Genomic DNA, 18,954 nt, shown 5'->3' with positions numbered 1-18,954 from the left:
ATAAATGATAAAAATTTAAAAAAATACTATAAAATATATTAACTAAAAAAAATAATCTACCTATTTCTTTATAAATAAATAATAATAACTTGATATATATATATATATATATAGAGGATAATTTTAATTTTATTAGATTTTTATTAAGTCTACTTAAATTATATCAATCATGATTAAAATTATTTATCTAAAATTTCGATTAAATCCTAAGTTAAAAAAAAACCTATTCTATTCGGCGATCGACTTTGATATTTCAACGTCGGCCATGTCACTGGAAGTGACACGTCGTCGGATGCGACACGTCGCCGACGCATCTGGATGCATCGCCTAAGCTCGGTGATCAATCTAGACCCGTCGTCGAGGCCCGGCGTGAGTCTGTACCCGTCGCGCATGGTCGAACACATCGCCCGAGCCCGACGACGCATCTGAATGAGTTGCCCGAGTCCGAATCGAAAATACTTTACCACTGCCTAAACACAAGGCGGTGCGGTTCAAGATGGTACAGTTGAGGTCCACACTACAAGAAAAAAGCTGATAGATAACGCTTTAAAAGCGTTGTCTATGTAGCTGAAAAAGTATTGTTAAAAGTACTGTTGTTAAAAGTCTGCTCAAAGACAACGCTTTAAAAGCGTTGTCATTTGTAGCAAAGACAACGCTTTTGCAACGCTTTAAAAGCGTTGTCGTTTTTTGCAAAGACAACGCATAAAAAGCGTTGTCTTTTTTAAAGACAACGCATAAAAAACATTGTCTTTTTTTAACAAAGACAACAGTTTCACAACTCATAAAAAACGTTGTCTTTTTTAACAAAAGACAAGAGGTTTTAAACTATTATCTTTTAATACCAAAGATAAATAAAAGATAAATGAAAACGAATCTACTTCAATCAACAACATATTATTAAATAAACAACCAAGATAAATATACAAATTATTATACTTACACTTCTATAACAAATATAATTACTCGCATACAAAGAAATTTTAATTAGGAGGCATTCAAAGCTACTCCTATCGACTACATCTTATTACATGAACTTAAAGGATCTTGATAGATGTTACTTATCCTCTTGATTTGAATGTTCTTTACTTATTGGCTTTAACCATCTTCTCGCTTAAATCCTAAAGTCTTCTTGATAGTTCTTCGTCGAAGTGCTTCTCAGTCACACTCCTGAGGTTCTGATGCAGTGCCACATAGCATATAGTTGTTGCTCCTATAATCATCCATACCTGAACTGTTTAGCTGGAGTTCCTGAATACCTCCATTCACCTTCAAAATATCTGAAAATGTACTGCATGTAAAATTTCCACAATCTCAACATCTAATGAAAGGCAACAGGATTAAGCAAACGACATGTGAAATTTCCACAATCTCAACTTCTATCATCAAAGAAAACCTTATTCTAAAAAAGTCAAGAAATTGATGCATAAGAACAAAGTCAACTGAAATAAAACTATCAACTAAAGATAAAGGCAAATATAGGGAAAGTAAATACCTTGCTGATGACAAAGCATTGTCTTTTTTAAAATACAATTAATTGGACGATTCTATTAATTGTTCAAAGAAGTGATATCTTAACTCACAATAATCGTGTGGTGAATATACATGGGAAGAAAGCATTCTTATTTTAACTAGTCACCACTAACTCTGAATAAAATCTGTCTATCACTCAATAGTTAATGTTTTCAGTAGCATAATTACATGGACCACTCTTACTTTTAGCAAGTGGTATGTAAGTTCTAAATTGAAAATAACAAGTTAGCATATTTAGGTTATTGATGAAATATGATGTAACTATACCAGCTAATGCGGAGCCTTTCAGTTAACTGCATATGTAGTTCAATTATGACCATATTACAATGCCTTCTAGAGTTCTAGATGCACAGACATATTTACCTGAGATTGCAAGCACTTTAACCAACGTCTTTAGATGAAAAGTTCAAACCACCAAATCTTTTGTTGCTCACGGCCCATAAAAAGAAAATCTGAAATGTTATAGTATTTGCATCATACTATAGTTTGAGAAACATAAATGATAACTTCCTCATGCTAACTCCTTATTTATCATACATCACAATTAATATTAGCAAGAATTATATTTTGAAGAGCAAGTATTTTTTTCTAAAAGAAAAAGGCATGTGAACTAATTGTTTTTACTCTAAAACAATTGCTATTTATTGTGTCCCATGATTTATGATAACATTATTTTGCATATTTGTCAAAATTTTCCATATATTCCGCTTAACATACTTTGTGTTCTCAATATGTTTTCTTTCTCTAACCAGATTAATCATTACATGTGTATGTTTCATACTTTTATTAATAGAACAATGTGTTCCGTGCATCACAAGAATGATAACCTTTAAAAAGAATAGATAAATAGATATTCATAAAAATCATGCTACCTCATAGTATGCCATGTCTTGAAGAGCAAAGACACAATAAACAGTGATTGCAGAAATCTGCCAATTCCTAATCAAGCTTTGCTTAGCTTCCACGTACCATAGTTTCTTCAGCTTCATCACTAGTTTCTTTTACCTCGTACCCAATCAAGGAAGCCTCTAGATCATCAATTTTTTCATGGTGCATGTGCAAAGTCTCCTGCAAAAGAATGAACCATAAAATACAAAGATATATTGAGATGGATAAAGCGATCCTCTAATGATACATTCTCAGCAATAAAATGGAATCAGAGATAAGCCAAAAGCACCAACTTCAATAAGATTGATCATCCCCTAATGAAATGAACTCAGTTTGTCATCCCTATTAGGTCATAAAGGTTCTTCACAATTATCTGGTCGGATCAAAATCCCTCAAGTATGTCAAACAGAATGTGGTTCTTACAAGGAATTCCCAAGCTCCATCTTGGTCAGGTAAATGAATCTAGACAACCATTATTTATACTCCTTGATTCTGTGATCTTGATACGGCGATGCAGTTTTGATGCCCAGCACCACCTCGTCTTCCTCGGAAGATGCTGCAATTGCAAGCTAAGGTGTGCGTCGTCAGATGCTGGTTTGGCACTGTCGGAGTGCTTGGTGCCAGAGCCACTGTCAGAGTGTTTGTCGGCCGTCGAAGAGATGGGGAAGGCAACATCTTGACGGCCGGAGCGATAGAAGAGAGAGATCACATGGTGTCATTGAGGGCTTCAACGCCTCCTTTGAGCTCTTAAACGGAAAGAATCCGCCCGCAAGATTGTAGCTTTTCGACTCCAAGAAATCGATCTCCTTCTCCTCCGTGAGATCAGGTTTTTCATTTCTTTGTAACCAAAACCAAATTATTTATCTGTTAAAAAAACATCAAATCGGAGAAAACACCGCTCAAGATTCTTCTTTCATACCTCATCCGCAATGCTTTTGCCATCATCGTCGACCTTGTTGTTGGCGGTAGAATTAGGGCTCCAGAGTTGGGTGGAGCTCATCTAGTGTGTCTTATCCTTGCAATCTGCTTCAAGCTTCATCCCATTCCCACCCTCCTCTTCGCGATCGCTCCAAATGGATATGAATTCCTTGAAGCTGTGCCTGAGCCGCTCTCCTGAGTAGCGTTCGAGCTCCTTCCGGAGGAGTGGCAGAGGAGGCTAGTGAGGGTGGCGCGGAGGAGGGTTTTGGCGAAGATGCGTTTTTCATGGACTTTTGGTGGAGATAGCTATGGAGGCTAGGTTTTCGTGTAATTTTGAGGGAGGGGAATCGTTGTAACATACACTAAAAATATTATCATAGACAACGTTTTCTTGAAAAGTGTTATCTTTAACCCAATAAAAATATCAATAAACAACAGTTAAGTGAAAAAATGTTGTGTTTAATAAAAAATATAAAATATAGACAACACTCTTAGTTAAAAATGTTGTAAAATAAAAAAAGACAATATTTTTTAAAAAAATATTATCTTTTAAGTGTTATTAAATCCTAATTTTCTTGTAGTCTACCTAGGCGACAGTCTCAACAGTTATTTAGAACACTATCAAAATACAGCAAAAACAAATTTTGAACATCATTACCTAAACAATTTCTATTTGCTTTAACATTTACACATTGACTCGCAGAAACCAAACATGTCAACACCAAAAATTTACACATTGACTCACGTGATCGAGCTAACTACGCTAAAGACAAGAATATGATTCTTCAATATAATTAAGTTTTTTATCTATTATATTTTCTTATGTTATGCCATGTTTTCAATGAAACGACGTGTTGGTCTTGGGTAGGGCTGTAAACGAGCCAAGCCGAGCCGAGCTTTCGGGTGTTCAAGCTTGTTTGATAAGATAACCGAGCCGAGCCGAGCCGAGCTTAAAATGAGCCAAGCTTTTGAAATGAGTGTTCAAGCTTGGCTTGGTTTATTTTTTATGAGCTTGAGCTTGTTTGAAGCTTGAGCTTGTTTGAAGCTTGGTTCGTTTAGGTGTTATCAAGCTCTCAATTCAAGCTTGGCTTGAGCTTGGTTTGAGTTTGGTTTGTTTAGATGTTATCAAGCTCTCAATTCAAGCTTGTTTGATTGTTTGAAACTTTTAATTGTTTGATTGATTATTAAGATTGATAATTTAAATTTATTTATTTATTTTATTTTATTTTATTGTTTATTTAGCATATTGAAAAGAGTTTTATTATTAAATATGGTTCACGAACGTTGTTCACAAACATTGTTCATGAACATTGTTCATGAACGTTGTTCACGAAAGTTAACGAGTTGAACACATATATGTTCAAGCTTGTTTGTTTAGCTTAACGAGCTGTTCAAGCTTGTTTGTTTAATTAATTTTATGTATATTGAACAAACATAAACAAGCTCTTACCAAGCCGAACATCAAGCTTGTTCACGAACGCTTGGTTCATTTACAGCCCTAGTCTTGGGACGGATTAGCGGGGACGTTGGAGATGAGTTTATTCGCCTTTTGTCACCATGTGTTCAATGAAATGAAAATTCATGTTCATATGTTCTTGTATTTCCTATATATAAATTTTTACACGGTTATTAGAATCCATGCAACTTAGGTTTTACAAGAAATCACCAGCGTCTTCCCCGAGACCTCAAGGCTCGAAGCTCGGTCTACTCACCGCCACCATTCCTCCCGCATCTTCTTCCCCGTCTCCACGCATCAATCAGATGTCCTCCCGAAGACAAACATCTCTTCTTTATTCTGAAGCCTTCCCGATTCTTCTTCCAGCTTGCTCTCCCCGTACTCATGGCTGCACAGGCCGGTATCCAGTTAAAAATTTTAAAAAAAAGAATGATTTTGTTGTTTGTTTTAGAATTGCGGCCGTCTGTTCGTTTTCGTTTTCCTTCTCACTGGATTTTAGCTGATTTTATTTCCTACTCGATGCAGCAGTTGAACGCTACGAGGTAGCCATGCAGATCGGTTATTTGACATCGAAGCATGTGGAAATTGGGACTGATGGCCGCGGCTACAATCCCTGGGAAGCAATTACGAGAGTTATGCCCGCAGGTGTGTCTATTTTGGATTCTATACCTCCTAACCCCTTTGACTTGCCTCATACAATATACTCGCACCAGGACCCCATGTATACTTTTTATATAATAAGAGTATTTTGGATGAGGAGTGCTGAATGCTGACCTTCAACGAATCCAAGTTTGGCAACCATTGTTGGCAAGACACCATTAGCCAACTATCTATCCAAGTATATTATGATTTAAGACAAGAAATTTAACAGTTAACTGATAACAGCAAGCAATTTGTCAAAATGTGACATGTGAATTCTTTGTAACCTGTGATTTTATTTTTATCTATATAGTTTTCTTCAAAGAGATTAAGCTCTATGTAACTTTGGGAATCAGGCATACACTGATTTAAGATAAATTGAATTGTTTTTGATCCAGGGGTAAAGTGGGACCCGGTTGGTAGAGGAGCCAACGACGCGTGGGGGTCAAAGTCAGCACGGTCAACATCCCGGGCTCGGCCGAGCGGCTGATGTACTGCCCGAGCGGCGATGCAACATCCCAGCGCAATGCTGGGTTTCCGATGCTCAGGGGCCGAGCGGAGTCCCCGCTCGGTCGGACGGTGGACACGGCTCGACTACGCGTGGCGAGGCGAGAGCAGGATGAAGCATTAGGGGACGAGCGGGCCTCCCACTCGGCTCGGTCACTCCCTCAGCAGTGTGGGGGCGCAGCCGAGTCGACCCCCCGCTCAGTCTTGTAAACGACCCGATGAGCAGGAGGTGATATCTTCCTCGGGGCAGGTGTCACCGACAAGCGGCATGGTTGGCGACATGGTCAGGTAGAGAATCGTACGGTGGAAGCCTCCACTGTCACATCAGGGATATGCCCGGTTTGTTAAGGTATGACGTCAGACACGCTTTTCTGACACACTCGTTACAGGTATGCTTTGAGAAGCGCGCATGTCTTGGTAAGCATGCACACACCTTTAGGTAGCCCTATATAAGGACCCCCAGACTTCAACGAAGGTATGCACTATTCACCACTGTAACTATAGTTCTCGTTACTCTGCTTCGATTTCTCGCCGCCGGGAACTGACTTGAGCGTCGGAGGGCCGTCGGAGGGAACCCCTTCCCGGCTCGGTTTTGTACTTGCAGGTTCCCGACGGAGGTCTACGCCATCCTGGAGCTTACGTGAAGCCAGCAGGGAGCGCCACGCCCCCAGCGACCATCGTCTCAGCACTCGAACATGATCAAATTGACACCGTCTGTGGGAACACACCTGAATCCGAGTCAAGAAAATGGAGGAAGTTGGACGCTCACACACCATGACACTCTATCCAGAGGAGCTCGACGCGCTCGTCCAGGCGCGAGCGGGCAAAAATAGTCGAGCAGTAGCAGAGGGCACAAGTCGAACGGCTAGTGCAGCAGACCACCTCGGCATCTGGTGGCCGAGCGGCATTGGAAGATCGACCGGAACAATTTTCTACATGGGTGCAGAACAGAGGGCAGACCGGCACTCCAGGAGATGCACCACCTGCGCCAATTCCCTTCCGTCGGGCCCTATTCTAGACTCCCTCCGAACTCGCGCAGGCCAACCAAGGATTGTCAGCTGATGAAGCGCCCGCGCGGGACATCAAAAAGGGCAAGGTGCCTTGGATCGATTCTTCTCCCGAGCGGATCAATCGTCAGTTCTCAGAGGCGATTCTGCAGGATTCACTCCCAAAGCACTATGCTCCCTTGGCGATTGGGGAATACAGTGGTGCAACTGACCTCGACGACCATCTCGATAAGTTCGATAACACCGCTACTCTCCATCGATACACCGACGGAGTTAAGTGCCGAGTCTTCCTCACCACCCTGTCCGGCTCAGCGCAACGATGGTTCCGGAGGTTGTCGGATGGATCGATTCGGAGTTTTAAAGACTTCCGAACGGCGTTCCTCAACCACTTTGCAAGTAGCCGGCGCTATCAGAAGATGAGCGTCAGCCTATTCTCCATGAAGCAGGGGCCCAGAGAGATTCTCCGAGCCTACATCCAACGATTCAACCAAGCGGCCATGGATATACCGACAGTTTCGTCCAAGACCATAATGCACGCCTTTACCCAAGGACTGACCGATGAGGATTTCTTCCGTTAGCTCATCCAGAAGCCGCCCCGCGATTACGATCATATGCTAAAAAAGGCAAGCGAATACATCAACGTGGAGGAGGCCCAGGAGACCAAAAGGAAAGAGACGACTACTGACCCACCAGCGCCAACTGAGTGGAGGCAGCCGGTCAGTCAACCACCGAGAGGGCCTCGAGCCGAGGGAATGAGGCCACATCAAGAAGCTAGATCACGCGTCGTTCAGCATGTAACATCCAAACGACCGAAGGCAAGGGGAAAGGTATGGACTCCCATATTTTGTTCCCTACACCGGTCAGACAGCCACAACACCCGCGATTGTCGAGGGTTTGCCCCAGTTGTCTCGCCGACACCAAGAAACTATCGCCGCTGATCGCCCTCGCCCAACCAGCGGCATCGGCACCGGGACGCCGGGCGACAAGAAGTTAGGCGATCATCCGAGCGGCCACATCATGGTGATCAGCCCCGGACCTCTCATGAGCGAGCTAGACCATCCGCACGGGAGGAATAAAATAGAAGCAACGCCGCTCGGGGGGAGATCAATATTATAGCAGGAGGGGCCACCGGCGGGGACTCCAACCGGGCCCAAAAGTCGCATGCTCGGCAACTAAGGATCCACCACGCTGTGGGCTGCAGCGAAGAGAAGGCGAACGGGCCCGAGATTAGCTTTGGTCCAAGGGACCTCGAGGGAGTCGAAGTACCGCATGACGACACTCTCATTATCAAAGCGGTAATAGCTAATTATACTATTCACCGCATATTTATTGATACAGGCGGCTCGGTCAACATCATCTTCAAGAAGGCATTCGACCAACTTCAGATTGACAGAGCCGAGCTGTTTCCCATGACAACCCCACTATACGGGTTCACAGGAAATGAGGTTATGCCGGTCGGACAGACCCGACTAGCCATATCGCTGGGAGAAGAGCCGTTCCGGAGGATGCGAGCCACTAACTTTATCGTGGTAGACGCCCCCTCCGCCTACAACGTGATCCTGGGGTGTCCAACCCTTAACAAGTTTCGGGCGGTCGTCTTGACTTTTTGTCAAAAAATAAAATTCGCCGTAGAGGACCGGGTAGGAGAGGTCCGAGGAGACCAGCTAGCAGCTCGGCGCTGCTACGTGGAAATGGTCCGCTCTGAAGCTAGATCCGTACGAAAGACACCCCGGATCAAGGTAAATGCTATAACCAAGAAACCTCCCACTTTAGTTTATGAGGAAAAGGAGGAGGTGCATATTCATCCTTGCTGACCGGAGGCCACCACCTTCATAGCATCTGACCTAGATGGGGAATAGAGGAAAGAGCTCATCAAATGCCTTCAACAAAACCATGATGTCTCCGCATGGTCGACGCATGAATTGCCCGGCATTTCCCCAAGCGTAGCTCAGCACGAACTCCACGTCCGACCAGACGCCCGGCTAGTAAAGCAACGGAAGAGAGACTTCAGTGCCAAACAGAATCAAATAATCCGAGAGGAGGTTGAGAAGCTCCTGGAGGTCGGCTACATTCGCGAGGTGCAATTCCCGAGCTGGCTCACGAACGTAGTGCTCGTTTCCAAGCCAAACAACAACTGGAGAGTCTGCATCGACTTTCGGGACCTGAACAAAACATGCCCGAAGGACTTTTATCCTCTGCCCAGAATCGATCAAATGGTAGATTCAACCGCCGGGTGCGAGCTAATATGTATGTTGGATGCATACCAGGGATACCACTAGGTGTCGCTCGCCTGCAAGGACAAGGAGAAGGTTAGCTTCATCACAACGGACAACACCTATTGCTACAATGTGATGCCATTCGGCTTGAAGAACGCTGGGGCCACTTACCAGCGTCTTATGAACAAAGTATTCAGGCGGCAGATCGGGTGTAATATGGAGGTATATGTAGACGATATATTGATTAAATCACTCCGAGCTGCCGATCTCTGTGCAGATATAAAGGAGACCTGCCATACGCTCCAGACGTACGGAATCAAACTCAACCCCCAAAAATGTCTGTTTGGCGCTAAGAGCGGACGTTTCCTGGGGTATATTGTGACCAAACGGGGCATTGAGGCTAATCCCAGCAAGGTGAAAGTGCTACAAGATATGCTACCACCAAGAAACCTGAAGGAAGCACAACGTCTTACCGGCCGGATAACGACTTTATCAATGTTCATTTCAAAGTCTGCTGACCGGAGCCTACCATTTTTGAAGATCTTGCACCGAGCCACGAAGTTCCAGTGGGACGAGGAGTGCGATCAGGCGTTCGAGGAGCTCAAAGCCTATCTTAACTCCTTACCAGTGCTAGCCAAGCCAATAGCTGGTGAACCCCTCAAAATTTACCTGTCCTCGACCGATCACGCGGTCGGCTCGTCCCTTGTAAGGCCGGACGGCGAGGAACAGCCTGTATACTTCTTGAGCCATATATTTAAAGACGTTGAATCCCGCTACACTGGTCTCGAGAACTCGCCTTTACACTGGTCCTCGCCGCTCGGAATCTCCGTCCGTATTTTCTCGCATATACCATCATAGTAATGACCAACAGCCCATTGAGCAGGGTCCTCCTTAATCCAGAAGCATTAGAGTGGCTGATCAAGTGGACCACGGAGCTCAATGAGTTTGATATTCAATATCAGCCCCAGACATCCATAAAGGCACAATCTCTAGCAGACTTCGTCACCAAGGTGCAAGACCCTGAGCCCGAAGTCACCTGGAAGGTGTACGTGGATGGGTCTTCCACCCGGCAAGGGAGTGGGGTGGGAGTACTACTGATCTCCCCCAAAGAAGAACGGATGCAGCTGTCTGTTCGGCTGGACTACCGAGCAACCAACAATGAGGCCGAGTACGAGGCTCTCATAGCCAGGCTGCAAGCCGCTTAGCATGTGGGTGCCATCAGAGTTCTGATTCATTCGGACTCACAGTTAGCCGCCCAGCAGCTCTCCTGAATGTTATAGATCAATAGCGCTCGGCTCAAGCTCTACGCCGAGGCTTTCGAAAAGTTGAAAGCCAATTTCCAGGAGGTGGTTATAAAGAAGGTTCCCCGAGCGGAGAATCAAGCGGCGGATGAACAAGCGAAACTAGCTAGCTCCATATCGCCGATCGTCATTCAGCAGCCGATCGACCAAGCGTCCCTTCTGGCCCATATCAACCGGATGGAGGGACTCACCTTTCCCAACGACTGGAGAATGGCGCTGATAGAGTTTCTGCGTGCGGGAGCTACGCCTTCTGATCGGGAAGAGGCTCACCTGCTGAGAAGGCTAGCGGGCAGATTCACATTAATCAAAGACCAGCTGTACAAGAAAGCTTTCTCCTGACTGCTTCTCAAATGCGTCAGGCCCGAAGACATCGAATGCATACTGCAGGAGGTACACCAAGGCTCCTGTGGAGGACATCCGGGCGGCCGTTTGCTAGCAAGGAAGATTTTGCTAGCTGGATACTTTTGGCCGACCCTTCAGGAGGATGCCGCTCGGACCGTATCCACTTGCCTGTCCTGCCAAAAGTATCACAATCTCTCACACCGCCCGACGGAAGAAATGAAGACGTCCGCGGTATCCTGCCCGTTCGACCAGTGGGACCTGGACATAGTGGGCCCCTTCCCCATGGCAACTGGTCAATGGAAGTTTTTACTCGTTGTCGTTGATTACTTCTCCAAGTGGGTAGAGGTCGAGCCGCTGGCCAGGATCACCGAACAGATGGTCAAGAAGTTCATCTGGCAGCACCTTATTTGTCAGTTCGGCATCCCGCGCTGGCTCATCTCAGACAATGGAAGATAGTTTGTCAGACAGCAACTCAGAGAGTGGTAGAAGGATACGGCATCCAGCAGGGCTTCATCTCAGTGGCTTATCCTCAAAACAATGGGCAAGCCGAAGTAGCCAATTGGGAGATCCTGCGAATTCTCCGAGTCTGACTCTACCACGTCAGAGGCAGTTGGGTGGGCGTGCTCCCAGGCGTATCGTGGGCAATCCGAACGACGCCAAAGGAGGGAACGGGCATCACGCTTTTCCACTTGGTGTATGGGGGTGAGGCAGTCGTTCCTGTCGAAGTCGGAATAGAATCTGACCGGGTGTAGCAGTACGACGCGGACAACGCCGAGCAAAGACAACTGGAGCTTGATTTGGTGGATGAGACGCGCGCCAAGGAGACCGCTCAGCTGACGGCCTATCGGCAAAGAATGAGGCAAAGCTACAACCAACTAGTGATCCCCCGATCCTTTCAGGTCGGCGACCTAGTATGGAAGAAGGTGAAGCCGGTCGGCGATGTCGGCAAGCTGGAGGCTCCGTGGGCTGGACTGTTCAGGATCATGGAGAAGCTCCGTTCCGGAGCTTACTATTTAGAAGATGAAGACGGATGGAGACTGGAACATCCATGGAGTGTGAACCATCTCCAGCTGTACCGAGCTGGATGAAAGGTGTGCCGATGTATTCAGTACCGGGTATCCCTTCTTTGCCCTACGTTTTTTAACTGCAGGGTTAAAATCGAAAAGCAAAGGATTGCAAAATTATTGTTGAACGGCTCGGCAACTCTGAAGATAGTCGAGCAACGACGTTAAACGCCAGAATTGAAGCGGCGACTATAAATACCCCACTCGAAAGACCGTCGAGCGGCGATATTAAACGCCAGAGTCGAAGCGGCGACTATAAATATCCCGCTTTAAAGACCGTCGAGCGACGACGTTAAACGGCAGAGTCGAAACGGCGACAATAAATACCTCGCTCGGAAGACTGTCGAGCGAAGACGTTAAACGCCAGAGTCGAAGCGGCAACTATAAATACCCCACTTGGAAGACCGTCGAGCGGCGACGTTAAATGCCAGAGTCGAAGCGACGACTACAAACACCCCACCCGGAAGACCATCGAGCGGCGACGTTAAATGCCAGAGTCGAAGCGGTGACTATAAATACCTCGCTCTGAAGACCGTCGAGCGGCGACGTTAAACGCAGAGTTGAAACGGCGACTATAAATACCCCGCTCGAAAGACCATCGAGCGGTGACATTAAACGCCAAAGTCGAAGTGGCGACTATAAATACCCCGCTCGGAAGACCGTCGAGCGGCGACATTAAACGCCAGAGTCGAAGCGGCGACTATAAATATCCAACCCGGAAGACCGTCGAGCGGCGACGTTAGACGCCAGAGCCGAACCGGCGGCTATAAATACCCCGCTCTGAAGACCGTCGAGCGGCAACGTTAAACGCCAGAGCCAAACCGACGACTAGATAATTAAAGACCTCATCCGGGATCGTAGTAAGAAGCCCGGCGTGGTCACGGACAGGAATGGTGAAGTCTTCAGGGAGACGACCCTCTGTCTTCAGATAATTGACCGTGGCAGTGACGACCAACTCGAACGCACGAACGAGCCGAGCGCTCGCTATCTCAACGAACTCTGTCGAGCGGATATAGTTTTGCCGCATGAAGGCGACGTGGGTCGGCTCGGCCTCTTGATATTCTTTGAACGCAGCTCGGGAGGCCTCCAGCGCGTCCTGAAGGTTCTTTAACTTCTCTCGCAGGGTAGTCGCATCTGCCGAGCGAGTAGTCTGTTCAGCGGTCAGCAGGTCCGCCAACTCCTGAACCCTCTGCGCAAGGGCCCGGGCCTCAGTGTTCTTTATCTCCAGATCGGAGATAGCCGTGTTCTTTTTGGTGTTGGCCTGCTCGATCTTTTTGTCATATGTCTTAACCTCGGTCTTGAGCCGATCCACCATGGTCTGCAGGCCAGAAGATTTGTGTTGCTCGGCCTCCAGCAGTCTCTTGGTCTTGTCAAGGTCCGCCTTCAACTCAGCATAAGAGGGGCCTTGAGGGGGAGCCTCACCAGAAACCTTGAGCTTCTTGAACTCCTCTTCTAGGAGCGTCAGGCAGTTGCTCACTGCAATACTTTCCACCCAATACTGCAATAAGATCAGAGGGGAAAATCAGTGCCGAACGGAAATGAAAAAGTGAAGATTATGATGAGAATTACCCCGGTGGCCTGTTGTATGTGGCTGTTGCTGAGCAACCCCGGGGGCATCAGAGCAACGCGCGCCCGAGCGTCCTCCCAAACCTTCGCCAAGGGTCCCCGGATGGTTATTTGGTGTTCGGGGCTCGCCTGTCGGTCGGTCGCCTGCAGATTTTCCTCCGTCGATAGATGGAGTATGGCCTTGATAATCCTGCGCCTGCCCGGGGTAGATTGGGCGGAGGCTGAGGGGGCAGAGGACTGGCCGATCGGATTGGAGCGGATAAGAGATCGCCTGATTTTCAGCTGAGCGGGAGGGAGTGAGCTAAGGGGCTGGACAACGATGGGGTCAGAAGGCCAATCACCTTGAGAAGGGGCCCGGTCGGAAGATAGCGCTTCCACCGTCACAGGACCCGACGGAGGGGGAACGTCCGTCTGCTCGGACACACACACGGCTGAGGTGGCCGAGCGGGTGGGTGTGCCCATTCGACGTCGTTTGAGTCCAGCCAGTGGAAGCTCATCACCAGAAGACTCGGCTTCCTCGGCCTGAATGGTCGGTTAAGTACCTGACGGAGCGGTCTCTCCTGCCGCATCGATAGTAGCGGTCCGAGCGGTAGACGCATCGCCCGCAGTCTGCGCCTCTTCGCTCTCGCCTTCATGAGAGCCGACCAGAGCGATACCGAGTCTCTCCGCCTCCTACGCGGCAGCTGCCTCTATCTCGACAGCCTTGCGTTTTATCATGCCGATACCACCGACTTCATCATAGTGGCAGCTGTAAGAAAGAGAAAAGAAATCAGTTAGACCCAAAGAAAAAGAGAGAAAGCTATTTCTTACCAGGGCCACTCGGAAGTCTCGTTCGGGTCGGACTTAAGCCGAACATATACATCATTCCTTCGGGGAGCAGTTTATGGATATCCAGCTTCAGCCCGGCCAACAGGTTAGCTGCGTTTAGGTAGGCCGGCTCAGTCCTATATTTCTTCAGGTCGGGTGAAGATGGCAGGGTGGTCTGCCACTTGGTCCGAAAGGGAGGCCATTCGGGGAGATGCAGATAGAAAAAGTAATCCTTCCAATGCTTATTGGAAGAGGGCATTCTATCAAAAAAGATAAGGCCGATCCGAGACTGAAACAAAAAGGTACCTATCTCAGATTGCTTCGGATAATAAAAATAATGGAAAACTTGAGGCCTTAGGGGAATGTCGTGCGCTCGGAAAAGCACAACTACGCCGCATAGTAGCCGAAAGGAGTTTGGAACGAGTTGGGAGAGCGGAATGCGGAAGTAGTTGCAGACTTCTATTATGAAAGGGTGAATGGGAAATCTAAGGCCAGCTACGAATTGATCTCGAAAAAAGGTGATAGTGTCGGCCGGCAGGTCGTGAGGTCGATCGGACGGCTCGACTAAAACTATCTCGTAGTCAGGGGAAAGATTGAAAGCCCCTATCAGGCTGGCGGCGTCACCCGAGTCGAACCGACTCTCCATGTTGTGGTACCAAAGGCCGGGAGAAGGGTCAGAGGAACTTGCCATGATCGAAAAACGAAAAGCTCGGTGGTTTCGCCAAAGGATCAACGGGAAAAGGCCGACAGGGGCAGAAACAGCGCACAGGAAGGAAAGTCAACGCACGAAGGAATGCTACGACAAGGTAGAGCAACGAAGAAGCTTACTAGAAAGTGAAATGCAAAGGAGAAGTGTGCCGAGAGTTCTCCGGAACACCAAAGGAGCGAGTCGCCGGAGCAATGGGCACGAAAGAAGTCGCCAAAGCATGAAGGCAGCAACAATGGAACAGAAGTCGACCTCGAGGTTTTATAGAAATTGAGCTCGGCCAGCCGGAGCCGTCTGATCTAGGTCACAGGGATTGAGGCTTGCATCCGGCTGTGAAATTCAAACCGCAGCATGTCCCATCGGAGCTGATGCCCCCGCCATACAATGATGGCGGCGGCGCCATGTGGCGCCAGGTTACAGGGCGACATTTAATGGAGGCCATCAATCGGCGTGGCCGAGTGCTCGGTTTTGATGACGGGGATTTGTACGAATTCCGAAGGGATTTCGATGACGACAGCTTTGATCACAAGCAGACCCGGACATGGAGCGATAAGATTAACAAGTACCGGCGCACTCCCCGACGAGCGGCCAACGAAGGTTCGGCCGAGCGGATCACCCATGCCCACCTTGAGCATTTCATCATCACGACCGAGCGGTCGGCAAAGCACTAAACCAATTTGTCCAGTCAGTCGGGCTTACAGCCTCCTTCGACTATACTTGAAGGGGAGGCATGTGATCTAGGGGTAAAGTGGGACCCGGATGGAAGAGGAGCCAACGACGCGTGGGGGTCAGAGTCAGCACGGTCAACATCCCGGGCTCGGCCGAGCGGCCGGTGTACTGCCCGGGCGATGATGCAACAACCCAGCTCAACGCTGGGTTTCCGACGCTCAGGGGCCGAGCGGAGTCCCCGCTCGGCCGGACGATGGACACGGCTCGACTACGCGTGGCGAGGCGAGAGCAGGATGAAGCATTAGGGGATGAGGGGGCCTCCCACTCGGCTCGGTCACTCCCTCAGCAGTGTGGGGGCGCAGCTTAGTGGACCCCGCTCAGTCTTGTAAACGGTCAAATGAGCAGGAGGGGATATCTTCCTTGGGACAGGTGTCACCAACAAGCGGCATGGTTGGCGGCATGGTCAGACAAAGAATCGTACGGTGGAAGCCTCCATTATCACGTCAGGGATATGCCCGATTTGTTAAGGTATGACGTCAGACACGCTTTTCTGACACACCCGTTATAGGTATGTTTTGAGAAACGTGCACGTCATGGTAAGCGTGCACGACCTTCAGGGAGCCCTATATAAGGACCCCTAGACTTCAACGGAGGTATGCGCTATTCACCACTGTAGCTATAGTTCTCGTTACTCTGCTTCAATTTCTCGTCGCCGGGAACTGACTTGAGCGTCGGAGGGCCGTCGCCGGGAACCCCTTTCCGGCTTGGTTTCGTGCTTGCAGGTTCCCGACGGAAGTCTACGCCATCCCGGAGCTTACGTGAAGCCAGCAGAGAGCGCCACGTCCCCAGCGACCATCGTCTCAGCACTCGGACAGGATCAATTTTTGTACTTTGTTTTATAGTGTTTTTTGATATTGCATTCAATTGAGATTTGATAAACGTTGGGATAAGATTTTGTAAGTAAATTTGCTAGGAAAAACTTGAAGGGAGTTCTTGTGATTAAATAAGACCAAAACATTATCCACTATAGTCTGCCACACCAATTCTCGGTTGACATGTTTGTTATGGAGTTTTCTACTTACAATTTTCCTACAGTGTTAAATAATTTCTCTGCTCTCCATTCTATAGGCAACCATTGATTTTTTTTTTTTTTTTTTTTTGCATATTTGGTCATCCTCACTTGAGCTATGATTAATCATCCCAATTGAACGAGTCGGGAAAGACGAAACCTTCACTACTATTTATGGTGAAACCTTCACCTGCCATCATCATCATGATTAATGGTGTCAATCCTAATTTATGGTGCAGCTTGACTGGTTTTCCCATGCTCTACAAGTGTCATAAGATTTGATGCATCTACTACAAGTTTGCAACTAGGGTCCGAAACCTCTTCATGGAATGATACTCTAACTCTTGTTCCACAATATGTTAGTCGAAATTTGTTTCCACAATATATTAATTCAGCTTGTAATAATGCATTATTAAGTGGTAATTGCTTATGTACTCATTTCTTTTTTGAATAATTGTTTTCCATTTGTCATCTTTGTTTAGCTGTTCTGTGACTTTTTGTTTGCTTATCTGCAAGTATATCACAGTTGAATTATTTCGTATTGTTCTAATCACAATATTGATGTGCTAACGTGCATTTGGAAATTTATTTGTTATTGGAGTTTTTTTTTTTTTTTGGTTTCTGTTAAATTCTTTATGGAAGTTTGATTAGTTTCTTTGAGTATATTTTCAGAACAAGGTTCTTAAGTTATGTTTATTTGATCTTCTAGCACTACTACATTTCCTGGGAAGAATGGTTCACATTGTTGCTGTCGAGACTTATTTATCTCCTTCAACTTAGTACGGGAATAGAACACATGAGAACAATTTGTTCCTTTATTGTGTGAGACAAATAGAGGCTACTTCAAATGAAATCAACAGGTAAATTCAAACCAATACAACAAGTTATGCTTCCCTAGCAAACAAATAGTCAAATGCATGCGAACACAGGAATTGACAACAACTATGGCTAATTTAATCTGATTTAGAACTTGGCTTGTATCATGTCAACAGTCTGCTTGCTCACTTGGAAAGCCTTAGCAAGCACCTCGTCAGAGATCGGCGGCGTCGATCCGAAGACTGCATTTGGAACCAAGATGACTCCAGGGTTCTGGCTGCTAAGCCCGGAGATGGCGAATGCACTGGTAGCACCGATGTTGTACTGGTAGTGAATGAGCCCTTGAGGAAACACAAAAGCATCACCCTTGTTAAGAACCTTGGTGAATTGCTTGTTCCCAGGGTTAGACGTGACGAAACCAACAAGGATGCTGCCTTCCAAGACCGTGAAGAGTTCAGTGGCACGCGGGTGGGTGTGGGGTGGGATGAGGCCATATGGAGCAAAGTCGAGTCGAGCCAAGGAGATGCCCAATGTGTTTAACCCGGGGACCTGATCCACAGCGACAGGGGTCACACTGGATCCACCTGCATTCGACGTGTTGCCAGGCTTATCGAGACCAGAGAAGAAGAAATTATCGGCGGTGACTGTGTTTGGGTCCTTGCAAGCGAAGCCATTAACAAAGACTGCAAAATATGCATGAAAAGAAGTGTAAGTGAACGTGACAAAAGTAAGAATTCAATGAGCAGAATTTATAGTCACCTGCAGAATTCTTATCGGCGACGCAGAAATCTTGGAGCTGGCTAGGATCAGAAGCCATGGCGGCAGTGGAAGCTAAAGCAACTAGGGCGAGGAAGATGATGGGGCCATCCATCTCTCTAGTCTCTCTATCACTTGGCAGAAGAAGCTTGAGAGGTGGTTGATGAAATGAGGTTGGGTTGGAGGAGTTGAGTATTTATAGATCCTTTAACTGTGAAATTTAGATTAATAAATATATATTAAAAGTTTGTCTTGGTCAAATTGAGATCAGATAGCGTGTTCATTTGAACTGATGTTTTCAACAAATTTGAACGCTGATGGAGTTGAAAGAGTCACTGAAAATGACTTATTTATTTTTGCAAATATTAAGATTTGCTCCAAATGTCGAAAAGTTGTACAGGTGATGATTGAGATAGTTTATGTTATATAGGGATTGCCATTCATGACCAAGTTTTGGTTGAGTATGAACAAGAACTTGCTTCATGCATGCATGACAAAGTAGTTGAGAAAATTAATTTGTTGTGATTGTTTGCCATAGAGATATTATTGAAACTAAGATGACATATATTAAGTTACTATGTGGAATTCTTGCTCTTTGAAGGACCAATTCTTAATTTATGCTTTACCTCCACCAAGTACCTCTTCACTTGATCAACAATCCAAAGTCGTTGCATAAAGTTCGATTTTTATGGTGAGG

The 18,954-nt window shown here is 46.6% G+C and overlaps 1 protein-coding gene across 1 annotated transcript; it reads right to left on the bottom strand.

Annotated features, from left to right (window-relative positions):
• Positions 1-17,482: 17,482 nt before the first annotated feature.
• LOC121988538 (putative germin-like protein 2-1) lies at positions 17,483-18,461 on the bottom strand. The gene is made up of 2 exons (XM_042542007.1): positions 18,261-18,461; positions 17,483-18,184 (listed from the first exon to the last, which is right to left on the bottom strand). The coding sequence occupies exons 1-2, from the start codon at positions 18,370-18,372 to the stop codon at positions 17,649-17,651; spliced, it is 648 nt and encodes a 215-aa protein (XP_042397941.1). The 5' UTR covers positions 18,373-18,461; the 3' UTR covers positions 17,483-17,648.
• Positions 18,462-18,954: the final 493 nt, after the last annotated feature.

This window comes from Zingiber officinale, chromosome 6B (genome assembly GCF_018446385.1).
Source record: "Zingiber officinale cultivar Zhangliang chromosome 6B, Zo_v1.1, whole genome shotgun sequence".
NCBI lineage: Eukaryota > Viridiplantae > Streptophyta > Magnoliopsida > Zingiberales > Zingiberaceae > Zingiber > Zingiber officinale.
Note: the sequence above shows the minus strand (reverse complement) of the source record. Positions and strands in the feature narration are given on the sequence as shown.

Excerpts from the sequence above, each read along its gene's own strand:
- LOC121988538 (XM_042542007.1), bottom strand. The coding sequence starts at position 18,372 with ATGGATGGCCCCATCATCTTCCTCGCCCTAGTTGCTTTAGCTTCCACT. Across the intron at positions 18,185-18,260 it reads CGCCGATAAGAATTCTGCAG|TCTTTGTTAATGGCTTCGCT; the intron begins GTGACTATAAAT and ends CATATTTTGCAG.